Source organism: Cupressus sempervirens, chromosome 2, assembly GCF_028749045.1.
Source record: "Cupressus sempervirens isolate cs-2001-9-10 chromosome 2, ASM2874904v1, whole genome shotgun sequence".
NCBI classification, from domain to species: domain Eukaryota; kingdom Viridiplantae; phylum Streptophyta; class Pinopsida; order Cupressales; family Cupressaceae; genus Cupressus; species Cupressus sempervirens.
Window position 1 is genome coordinate 36,280,860 of NC_143119.1, and position 13,063 is coordinate 36,293,922.

The following is a 13,063-nucleotide window of genomic DNA, read 5'->3' on the forward strand; positions in this document are numbered from 1 at the left end:
TTCACTTTTGGGAATTTCTAAAATTTTCCAGATTTTTTATTTTTTTATTTTTTGGAAATCGTGAGATTTTCAACTTCTCAATTTACAATTTTCAAGAATTCCATATTGTTTGAAAAAATTCAACCTTTTGAAACTTCCAATGCTTTCCAAAAAAATTCTTCGTAATTCAAAAAATTTCATCTTTCTGAAATTTCCAAATCTTTTCGAACTTTTTTAGGAATTTCTCAAGATTTTCAATGTTTTCCAAAGTTTCAAGTTTTGGATCTTTAAGATTGCACTTTCCTCAAGATTTCCAAATTTTCACTTTTTGGAGACTTCTAGAATTTTCAATTTTTCCACTTTGTTGGAGTTTAAAAATTTAATCCCTTTCCAAGATTTTGAAGTTTTGAATTCTTTCAATTTTCCATCTTTTCCCATTTTTTCAAATTTTTACTCCTTCAAAGTTTTTGATTTTTTTCAATTTTCTACCTTTTTATGACCAAGATCTCTAAGTTCCAAAATTTCTCAAAAAGTTTCAAAAACATTTATGAGTTCAAACAAAAATTTGAGGATTTTCCAAATTTTCCCAAGATTCTGAGACTTTCCAAGTGTTTTTCTTTTAAATTTCTCCAAAATTTTCATTGTTTTACTTTTCTAGGGATTCCAATATTTTTAATTTTGGGCTTTTTGATAGATAAAGACATTTTAATTCCTTAGTATTCCTTGCTCACTAAATCGAATATTATCTTTCCTCTTGTTTACATTCTTTGGCGAGCATACTTTAACCAACGTGGAGAACATCTATGCATTTTCCTTCTCCCATGAGCTTTAACACAATTTTGCAGGGCCCACAAACTTTCTTCCCTCGCCATATTCCTTGAAAAAGCTTAATTTGTGTTTGGACACACTTTTGAAGTAGTGTCAAATTTCTAAGACTTTGGAATTGTCCAATTATCCACAACTCTAGTCAATATGCACTCGAGTGCATTTCAAGTGGGGTCATGGACATTTGGTTTAGGAACATTTCTATGTCTAGATGCAAAATGTGCTTAAAGAATACTTGGGCACATTTTATATGCCATTGAGGATTTCTTTTTTCGCAATCCTCCGTTGACTGCTCTAACTTTTGTTGGATACAATTTGGGTATGTTCCCTCCTTCATAGTGAAACTATGTTGAGTCAGCATGAACATTTATTGGCAAAGCCCATTTTCTTTCCTGCACTGGGATTGTTTTAGTGCTTTGAGATCCCTCTTTGCTGGCCATCAGAGAAATGGAGCTTGTATGGATAGAAGACAATGATCTTATCATGGTTTAAGCTTTCCTTTCTTCCAGATCCTTTCATGTCCTCATGTTGGGAATATGTTCACAATTTTCATTGAATACTTTCCTTCTTGCAGCAATCACTTTCATCGGAGGAAATAGCACTAGAAATGTGTATCTGAAGTCTACGGAGAAGATTTTCAATTGTTTGCATTCCTTATGATACTTCCAAGTGTATTATGAAGAAATGTTTCAATGAGCGCATTCTCTGCAGACGCATATAGGCTTCACTTTCAGTCAATCTTTTCCTCCGTGCTCGATGTATTGTATAATAAAATGCCTCTAATTGTTGACTCTTGTCTTCGTAACACTTTCTCTTCATTGGAAACAACTACTGAAGTGTGTTTTAGGATTATAGGCTGACTTCCAAGAACCTTCCTTGAACTAACACAGACCTTTCTTCATTAGGCAAGATTTTTAACCACTCTGTGGATTATTGGGTGCATTGAGTGTGCATTAAGGCCTCTTGTGGCTTATTGCTTTCTTCCATATTTCTTGATCAAACCAGTTTTGCGCTGGAGCACATGGATCCTCCTCGATTGAATTATTGTCACTCAAAATGCCAAAATAAGGGCTTATCAAAGACTTGAAAAATAATTTGTTTATTTTCAAAGGATTCAACCCTAGAACTCAAAGTTGGGGAAAACCTCAAGATTGAAATCTCCAAATGGGCAAGAAACTAATCCTGATCGGAAACTTAGTAAAAACTCAACATTCCTCAAATGGATCATATGGAGCCTTTGGAAACTTCTGAGCAACTAAGACAATACAAAACAAAAGGCCAAGCAAGAAGACAAGACAAGGGTCCCATGCAAATGGGAGATGTGTGATAAAGATCACGACAAGTGGTAAAAGAGTGGCTAAGACTATAGAGTAGGTGAGTTTGTAGGAAATATGGAGGACAAAGGAGATTAAGAGGTTGGAGGTATTGAGTGGACGAGATGAAGCGGTAGGTAGACGACATTAACTTTTCATAATATTTAGACATGTGAAAGCAAAAAAATCAAATGAAGAGACAAGTGTCATTTGTCACGAGCCGAAAATTTGAGAAGCTGATCTATGTGAATGGAGATGATTGGTGGAGATTAAAAAGAAGAGGATTAATGAATTTATAAAATAAATAGGCATTAATTTAATAAAAGTAGAAATAGATAAGTAAACAAATGGAGATATATTTAATCAGAGGATAGAAAAAGTTAACAAAATTATTGAATAATAAATATCTATTTAATTAATAGAGGAATTTAGAATATTTGTTTGATTACATGAGGACATTTTTAGGCGTCTACAGTTTTCTTTTGAGTAATATTAGAACTTCTATCCTAAGATCAAGATTACTCATGTTTCTTATAGTTCAGTGAATCTTCTTGATATCACATTCTTCAAAGGAGATACTTTCAGAGCTAGTGGAGTCCTTGACATCAAGTACTTGTAGAAATTAGTACATTCCTTTTTACTTGTGACATCCTCCTCACTCAAAGAAATCCTTTAATATGAATCAAATGAAGAGGTACCTTCTCAAGGAATCTGATTCTTTCAAGTTAAACAATCTTAGGAGAGAATTCAATTCTATATTATGTACTTTTGGCTATTCAAAGAGGTTCCTTCTTTCCTATTTCAAAAAAAATCTTAGATTGAAAATTTAGTGCTTCTCTCTCATCTTCATGACAATTCTTCCAAGAGAAGAGGACCCCCCCCCCTGCTCTTAATCTTGAGTACAACCCTTCTACAAGAGCTTCAAAGGCCACCTGAAACCCTATAATTCATTGGCTCTACCATGATATCGCAACACCATAGCATATCCCATTCCCAAGAATTTGTTGGAGCAACCCCATAAAATTAGGGAATTTTCTTCTTCGAAGTAGATTTCAAAGTCGGTCTTAAGCTTTCACTAATTTCAAGGGCATTTTTTCTCCTTTCTCTCTACATTTTTTGGATAGCAAGTTTCTCTGCTTTTATATTTTTATAGTGTTTTTATTTTATAATATTTTATAAATTTAATAATAATTTAGTATCTTTTATAAAATACTTTTAAATTATTATTTTATATTACTAAAAAAAAAATTAAATTATATTAAACAAGTAATTTTAATTATTAAATTTAAGTGGTAATCCCTATTTTAATGGAGTGCACCTTAACAGGTATGACTCAAATGGGTCACACCCCACTTTTCAAAAGGCACACCTACTCAACAGGAAGAGAGAGGGATATAAACATCCCCTACCACCCCATTTGAAATGTTATTAAAAAGTGCTCAATAATTATTAAATATTACAAAGTAAATAAAAATACTGTAAAAATATAAAAGTGAAGAAAACTAGTACTTAAAAACTACAAAGAGAAGGTAGAAAAAAATACCCTTGGAATTGGTGAAAGTTTATGGCCAACTTTATAATTTGCTTCAAAGTAGAAAAGATCCCAATTTTCTAGGTTGGGCCAACAAATTCCCATCGATGGCATATGTTGCAATGTGAGGATTTCTTGGCAAAGCCGATATAGGGCTTAGGGTGGCTCCCAAGTTTAAAGCTCTAGTCGAATGGTTGTAGTCGATCTTAATAACGAGGGGAATCCCTCTTCTCTTCGAAGAACCATAATAACATGAGAAAATCCACAAACTTGACAATTCAAGAATGTTTTTTGAAACAAACAAGAAGGAACCTGTATGGAAAGCCACAAGCAGGTAATCTAGAATAGAAGTGTCTCTTAAGATTGTTGAAGCCAAAAGGATTCAATTCTCTAAGGAGATACCTCTTTAACTCACTCACAATAAAAGAGTTCTTTTGGTGAGTTGAATGCCATGAGTTAAAAATAAAGTATTGGTAGGGATTGAGAAACTTCTACAAGAACTTGGCATCAAGAACTCTACTAGCTCTAAAACAATCTCCTTTGAAGAGTGTGACATCAAGAAGATTCATCGAAGTGGAAGTAGTCACGCTCTCAAAATAGAAGCTTTGATACTTCTCAAAAAACTCAAACAATGAACTTTTGTTTTTGGTTCAAATACCCAAAGCATCATCAATATATCTCTTGTAGAAGACAAGACTAGAACAATAAAAGTTTACACTAATTTAAATTTGTGAATTTACTTGCTACACTAAAAAGATATTATTTGAAAAAAATCTATAATGAAAACAAAAAAAATTCACGAAAATATCCATGCAAAATTTCATTGCATTGTAAAAATTCTATCATGTTGCTAGGTAACCAATCCAATACTAACTTTGAGGTAAAACCCTTCTTCAGTTGGATTCAATATGTAAAACCCCAAATGAGTAGATAAAATTTGTTTTTACATTTCAGTGTGGTGGGAGGCGATAATTATGTCCCTCCTTTTTACCATTTAAGTGGGTGTACATTTTGAAATGTGGGGTGTGACCCACTTAATTGAGTTGCACCTCAATAAAGTGCAACCCACTTAAGGGGCCAATTCCTGGGGCTTCATCTGTTTAATTAAATAAAATAAGGTTTATTTAATATAAAAATATTTTATAGGCAAGAGCCTACAACACAACAGTAAATTGTGAGCCTCTTATCTGGGAGGTCTTGGGTTTGAGTCTACTCAGTCTTAACAATAATAATAATTAATCTCAACAAACAATAATAATTAATCTTGGCTTCAGCCTATAGCCACATATATATATATATATATATATATATATATATATATATATATATATATATATATATATATATATATATATATATATATATATAGTATTTAAGCATTATTTTTAAAATATTAAATAATATGAGACGATAATTAAAAAGCACTATATAGTTTGTTTTGATGAATAGCATGGCAATTTCCTTTTGTATATAATAAAGTATACTATTCAAAGAAAAAAATAGGGGGATACAAGAAGCCTAAAGAACAAGAAACACACAGGTAAAGCCCAAGGAGGAAATTACATTAATAAAACCTGCCTAAGCAGCAAAAGCAACACCAGAGTGACAGCAAAGGATCCCTATGATACTTTTTACCCCATACATCAGCGAGGTTTAAGGTGATGTCGACGGATAACCACTACATTGGGACAGCACAACCAGAAAGAGTTTTCTTTGCCAATAAAACTGAGAGAATTTGAAATATGAACCTTAGGTACCTTTCCAAGACAAACAATCAATGTTAAAACCCAATTATAAGCTCTAGAAACTAATGCCACAGCCAAGAATGGTAATCCAGCTGCAAGGATGGTACAACCAGCCAAGGAAAATACAAACAGAAAACTATTTCTCAAAATCTACCTTCAATCAACCTCCACAAGTCTGATGTGCAATAATCTCTAGTAAAACTGAATATAAAACTCCACAAATAAGCTCAACTGTGAATTCTGTAGAAATCACCAAGAAAAACTCCAGATGGATCTTTCACCAGTGTAGAAGATGTTTCTCGCCAAGGGTTTTTGTACTGACAAAGCCTGAGATAGAACAAGTCCAATCTCCAAAACCACAGTGTTTTCTTAAAGACAAATATGAGAAATCACTAAATAAATATATCTCAAATGAAGATGAAAACAACTTGTAAGAATTTGCCTAAGGGCAAAATTCACCCAGGAACTAAGAACTCAAACACAAGCACAACTGTAGACCAAAAATGGATATGATCAATTAATCAGAGTATGTCCTAATACATTGCTCTGTTCAGTATATGCAAACACACTAAGAGTGCCTATATATAAAGGCGTCTCAAGAAGCACCTAGAATGTCTCTAGAAAGAACTAGGAGATAAGATAAGCATCATGACAACTAAGCACATGCCTTATCCATCATTCTAGATGAGTGGATAAGAATGACAAGGTTGTAGACACCATGTGCTTAATTAGTGTGCTAACACCTGTGTTGTAGACACCATGTGCATAAAAGAGGTGTGAACTCCTGTGTTGTCAACATGACAACTCACAAGAGTATGCATACTCGTAGGTGGCCAATAAATAAATAATAAAAAATATGCATTAACCTAAGTAAACTTAAGTAAAGTGTAAATAGTGAATAATTATTTACACCAACACCCCCCCTTAAGTGCAACTTAGGGGAATGCACTTAAGCTCATAAAAACTAGGATGAAATGCAAGATGGGTCTCGGCTACTAGGCCATATTAGGTACCCATGTACATAATGATATGCAAAGGCAATCTCTCATAAAGCGGAGAAAGAGGGAAAACCTCATGGGAAAAACCCTACCCCAAAAAGAGAGATAAAAGGGATGCATGGATGGATGGAGTAATCAAGACCCCCCAATTACAACATACATCCAGTATATACAAGAGAATAATGGAGGACAAAACCCCCAAAGAGGAAGAAGTCCCCCCCAAAAAGGAGGAGGAGACGAGGTAGTCCCCCACCCCCCCCTAAAGGTAGTGTGTCGATCAGTGAGAAATGCTCTGACGTAGAAGCTGATCCAAGACCTTTGAATGATGTTTCTCCCCTTTGGAAGAAACAAATGTAAGGGTACAAAGGAGATGCGTCCCTTGTATGGCGAAGGAATCTCTAAGATGAATGGTGTCTCTGAAACTTGTTCAAGTGTCCCTGGGTCAATGTTGATGATGGCTTCCTCCAAAACTGCTGAGAAGAAGTGCAAATCGAACAAGGAGTGATGTAGAACTTGTTTCAAAAAACCAATAGTATTCTCAAATGACAAAGAGACCTATTCCAGATGTTGTACATAAGTATCCACAATCACATCAGCCCGTTAAGATTGATCATGTAGAGAATGGACATGAGGGTCAGAGTGGGCCCTCGCAACAACTGTAGAAGGATCATCCTCAGCAAAGAGAAGCGGTATATCATCAAAGAAGTCTTCCGAATCTGCTGTGTAACTCTATGAACAAACTTGAAAAGTCAATCAATAAGTCATCACCTGAGGCTAGAAGACCATGTGTACCCTGTTGTGTTGAAGTACATGAATCTGTCACTGCGGCAATGAATGAATTATTCACCTCAAAGAGAAGATGAATATCATCTAGGATGTCTCCCACATCTTCAATGTGAGACTCCCTGAATAGGCCTATAAGGGCAGAAAGGAAGTCGTCGCATGAAGGCAGAGTAGGAAGACATAAAGGGTCCTGCTGCACTGAATCCGAAGCATCTGTGGCTGGAACAGGATCAGTAGGAGCAATAGAAGCTGGAGGTGTGATCTCACTTGAAGAGGAGTCAACTGCAACTAGAGGTATGAGATCTTTTGGGAATGGAGGAATGTTTGGATCTCCATATGTCTCCCAAAGATACATCCAAAAAACATATGGATCAAATGACTTAATGTCAAACATTGTATCCAGCATGTCCTCATCCATAAATAGAAAGAAAGTATGCCAAATCATGTCAATCTGGTCAATAACATATTGAAGGTCTCTCGCATATGGCAATGCATTGTGTTGACTGAGAAATTGGACAACAAGTTGACTCCATTCTTGATAGTTGTCAAGGGTCAAATAAATCAAATCTTCCTCTTCCATAATGAACTAATCAATGTAACCTCCAAATAATCAAAGAACCCCACCCCCCCCAAAAAGATGCTTTGGTACTTTATAAGTAGTGCGTGTACAATGCGCCACTTGTCAAAATGAAAAAGTGGACATTTTGATTTTGCTTTTACAACTGCCTTTTGATGCCCAAATCTCTCACTAAGCACTGTAGCTCAGATATACAACAATTCTGAAAAGTAATCAAAGCTCTACAGTGCAGAAAAAGCCTTGGTTCTAAAAGTGAGAATTTTGTCCACACAACCCTAGAGTCTAACTTCAGATTTTGAAAGTAGACAAAAATAATGCACTTTCAAAAAAAACAGAGCTTGAAAAGGTGACCAGATGAGCCCGTACGAAGCGTTTGAAGTTGCAAAATGCAGGATTGTGTAGGTACAGTTGCCAAAAAACACAATTTCTAAAAAATCCTTGCACCAAAACCAAAAAAGAACACCACCACTGGAAAGTTTAGGAAATTCTACCCAATTTCAAAAAAAATCCCACCTGAATCGGAGTCCGGATGTCCAAGTTACGGACACAAAGTCAGGCTGCCAAATCGAAAAGCAATCTGGAGAGAGGTCTTGAAGAAAAAACTGCTATCTTAAATTTGACGGTCAAACGGTCGTCTTAGCATTTGTAATGGCCTAATTTTGACGGTCAGATGGCTGTCAAATTTAACATCGTACTGTGCTGACATTAGCAAAAAATCAGCACCCTAGGGTGACGTGGCAGCTAACTGGGATGTCCGTACTGTACAGAGGGTACAGATGGCTAACATGTATGACATGTGTTTGATGACTGTACACAGGGCGTTCTATGGCTTACACATGGCAGAAAGTTGTTGTCATTGCAATGTCCACCGTGGTAGTTACGTGTCATTGACTGGGTCCACATGTACTGCCAAGTTGGCACTGATTGGGTTGGAGGATCGTTGCTGCTGCGGACACGTGTCTCTGGCGCAGGGGTCATAGTCAATGTGGAGGCTCCTGTCACAGGATGACAAGTGGCGGCGTTTGTTTGGGCCGTGTGGTAGCTGCAGGGAGCGCTGCTGTGTGAAAAGACCACGTGTCAGAAACCTTGGCATGGGGGCCAGAATTGGTTTCGCGGCCACCAAGAACGAGATTTGGCATCGCCAGATTTTTAAAACAAAATCCCACATTGAGTGGGAATGCGCTATAAGCACTGTTTAAATGACTTGGCGGCGTAGATTTGAACAAAGGCAAGCCCCTCGGTGGATGTGGCCAGGTCGGTGGGGAGCACTACTGATAATGTACGCCGATGCCATGAAATGGTAAGCCCGAATTTATGAGGAATATGTGCGCTGCAATAAACTTGCGATTTATAGAATATTCCTCTACGAATTAATAACAAAGGGATATTCCTCTGTGCAAGGCCACGACCTAACAGCCTAGAACCTGCAAAAAGAATTTCTCTGCTACTTGCCCGAAGGGCAAAAAATATTTCCAAAAATACTGACGAAAAATGTAGAGAAAAAATTTTAAAAATTACAGACCCAAAAATAAATCAATGAGATCTGCAAATAACCATACTCGAACTGCAAATCAAGGCCTCCAAGTGCCGATTTGCAAAAAAAATTTCCTCACAATCGACTCTGGGCTAAAGGTAGCCGAGTTTATAGTCGATCTTCACCAAATCAGCATTCTGAACGCAATGGCGAAGTCAGATCTGGCTCTAGATGCTCCCAATATCTGCAGTACTCCGGATTCGCGCTGAGGTGCTAAAGCAACAATGGTCTCAAACGGCTATGTGATGAGAAAATCTCTAAGCTCTGATACCATGTAAGAATTTGCCTAAGGGCAAAATTCACCCAGGAACTAAGAACTCAAAGACAAGCACAACTGTAGACCAAAAATGGATATGATTAATTAATTAGAGTATGTCCTAATACATTGCTCTGTTTAGTGTATGCAAACACACTAGTAGTGCTTGTATATAAAGGCCTCTCAGGAAGCACCTAGAATGTCTCTAAAAAGAACCAGGAGATAAGATAAGCATCATGACAACTAAGCACATGCCTTATCCATCATTCTATATGAGTGGATAAGAATGACAAGGTTGTAGACACCATGTGCTTAATTAGTGTGCTAACTCCTGTATTGTAAACACCATGTGCATAAAAGAAATGTGAACTCCTGTGTTGTCAATATGACAACTCACAAGAGTACACATACTCCTAGGTGACTAATAAATAAATAATAAAAAATATGCATTAACCTAAGTAAACTTAAGTAAAGTGTAAATAGTGAATAATTATTTACACCAACTGACCTAAATTAGGGCAACTCAGATAGAATGTAATAATAACCTTTGTCCTTTTAAAATATTTTGCAAATCTCTCCTTACGTGAATATCCCTTTTTGATCTTTCAAATATCATTTAGATCTTTTACTTTCTTTACACTTTAGGAGGCCACTTAAAATGATATAAAAATATTATTTTACCTCCTCAACTTTAAGGTCCACTTTGTTTCACTTAAGTGATTAAATCACTTTATTAATATAATTAAGTGAAATAATAAAATAATAGTTACCAGCCTTAGGAAATTCACCAAGTCTTGAAGTTGAAGGGTCTACACTTTGAGGTTGAGGGAAGGTTGAGAAAAAGACCTATTAACGAAAATGGCACTTATTATAAATAGTAATATGCTAAAAATAACCCCAGCTATCCAAACCATGAAACCAAATATTCTGCATAGCAAAGCTAAAGATGAGATTGAAGCTATGACGAGTTGCCAAAAATAGAAGTTACCCAAAATAGTATTGGACTAACCGCCAACGTTCCCCTTCAGGATTCATGACATGGCTTAACCGCCTCCTGTGTTCTATTAAGTCTAGTGGTTGTATCAAGCATTAATAGGCCGATCTTTTGGTGCAACGGCAACTCTAGCTTGTAACAAGTGGTATTAGAGCTTGGTCATAGGTTTGAATCTCCTCAGGTAACGCTGAGGGGGGGATTGTTGAACTAACCGCCAATGTTCCCCTTCAGGATTCGTGACATGGCTTAACCACCTCTTGTGTTCTATAAGTCTACTGGTTGTATCAAGCATTAACAGGTCGATCTTTTGGTGCAACAACAACTATAGCTTGTAACAAATAGAACTCACTTAAAATAGTAAGTCAACTAAAACTCCCAACTGACCAATCATTGTCCAAATTGACACTTGCTACAAATAGTCAATCTCGAACAAATTGTCCAAAATCACTCTAGAAAGTGCCATTTATCTCTATCAATCTATCTAAACACGCTAGTGACATTGAAATACACCCCTAGTCATGATAACACCAACCCAGAAAGCCAACACCAACTGCACTACAAGAGAAACTGAAATTGGGATCATTCTATTGCACCATCACCAACTACCAAAGAAATTCCCTTTGAAAAGGAGTAACCCCTTTATATTTGGTTTGGAATTTCCTTACATAAAGTAATTCATCAAGTCATCAAGATTCACAAGATACTTTGGGAAATCATAAATCTGAATGAACATTAGTCTGACTAAACATTAATCTGAATAAGCTTTCATCCAGATATTAATAATATTAATCATCATTGAAAGATTCATTATTGGGGGGTAAAACATATAATCAAGTTCATGACTACATGTCAAAGAGGATTAACATATACCACATTATTCAACTAGTCCAAATTCCTGAATCATGGGTCCCAAATCAACACAAAATCCTTGCAGTTTTTTCCCTAATACTAGTATTTAGCAAAATGGAAAACTACAAGGTAATACAAAGTTACAACCTCTTATGATTTCAAATTAATTATGCATACTAAATCTTTTCTTCTTATTATCTACCACAATTGATTTTTAAATTGTTAATTGATGAAAAAAATTACCACTATGAAATCATCTGCTGCACCCATTACAAGGATAGGTGGTGCACCCTTTGGTGGTGGAGGAACTGGCAAAGATGCACTAAGCTTTCTCAGATCAAATAGTGGCACAACTGAGCTATTTGTTAGAAGCTCTTGATACCTGCAGAACAAGAAATCATAGATTCCATGAGAATTATCCTAAATCCTCAAAAATAAAACAATGACTACATTTTGAAAAAACTTTACACTCTTATCACAACTTTCCAATGAAATGAAGCTGGTAAAGGTGTGTTATATCAAATTTCTTCAGCATTGAAAATGACATATATGAACAAACAAAGAGTATAACAATGGTATAAGCCTTATCATATACTGTAGTGAACCTATTAGCTGAAGGATTGGAGAGCGATTACTACCAAAATGGGAAAACCTGATTTGTGGAAGAGATTCACAGATGATGTGTTTATTGGAATCATGGAAAAGACAAGGAATGAAGAATTCACAAACATCTCAACAGTCTTTGACAAAACATCAAATTCCCCATGGAACGTGAAGCCGATGGGTGTCTCCTTTTCTTGATGTTCTCTTACAAAAGAAAGAAGGTGATATGTTTACTTGAAAGTTGTACCAAACAAAGGGTCCCCCAACATAGAAGCACTTGCTATAAGGACCCTGAAAACAGCAAAAGGTGCTTATTGCAAATAGGACCAGGATTACCTTACCGGCCATCCAAGAAGAAAATGTCTTCAAAAATAAACAAATCAATAAAGCCCTCCAAAAATTTTATAAAATGTCTCAAACCCAGAACGAAAATGTAAAAAATAAATCAAAGGTGAAGGGCCTTTCTACCTTGCATTGGGAAGATGAGAACTAAAATATCCCAAGATCCTACAATGTATGGCAATCAAACAATATTCATACCTATCAATGTCACTAAGTAGAAATTCCATTAACAAGAGAGCCATTGGACCTTAAACTGAACTGCAGCATGTACATGATAGTGCTCGCCTAGGAAGTCTAGAAGATCTATTCAAACAAGATCAAAGAATCCTGTTGGTATCTTTGACCCAAAAGGGCTGCAAATTTCGCACAAGCAGAAAAGCTCCTTGTGCCTCAACATGAGATTTGCATCAACAAAGCAAATATCTTGGCTGGGGAAGATAAGACAATTGAAAGAAACAACACAAGAAGAACATTCAAGGAACAAGGTGCCATGGCAATGAAAAAGATATATTATTCCAATAAATGGTCATTGTTATTACGGAAGTAATTGGTAAAATACTTGTTTGTTATTAACAGAGACCGAAAGGTCATTATATACAAATGAATTAAACGATGTTTCCTTAGGAAACGATCGTAAAGAATAGAAACATTCTATTCTAACAAAGAAAGCTAAAAAAATGAAAGCTAACTTAAAGCTAACTAGATATTTACAATAGATTACCATTAACTAATAA

The 13,063-nt window shown here is 35.9% G+C and overlaps 1 protein-coding gene across 4 annotated transcripts in view; it reads right to left on the reverse strand.

The window, feature by feature from the left end:
* The window catches only part of LOC149570946 (uncharacterized), a 93,734-nt gene that overhangs the window by 41,478 nt on the left and 39,193 nt on the right, over nt 1–13,063 (reverse strand). For all 4 annotated transcript variants that reach the window (XM_089812500.1, XM_089812499.1, XM_089812501.1 and 1 more), the window contains one exon: nt 11,628–11,766. In XM_089812500.1, coding sequence (XP_089668626.1) covers nt 11,628–11,766 — 139 coding nt within the window. The remainder of the gene's footprint in view (nt 1–11,627; nt 11,767–13,063) is intronic.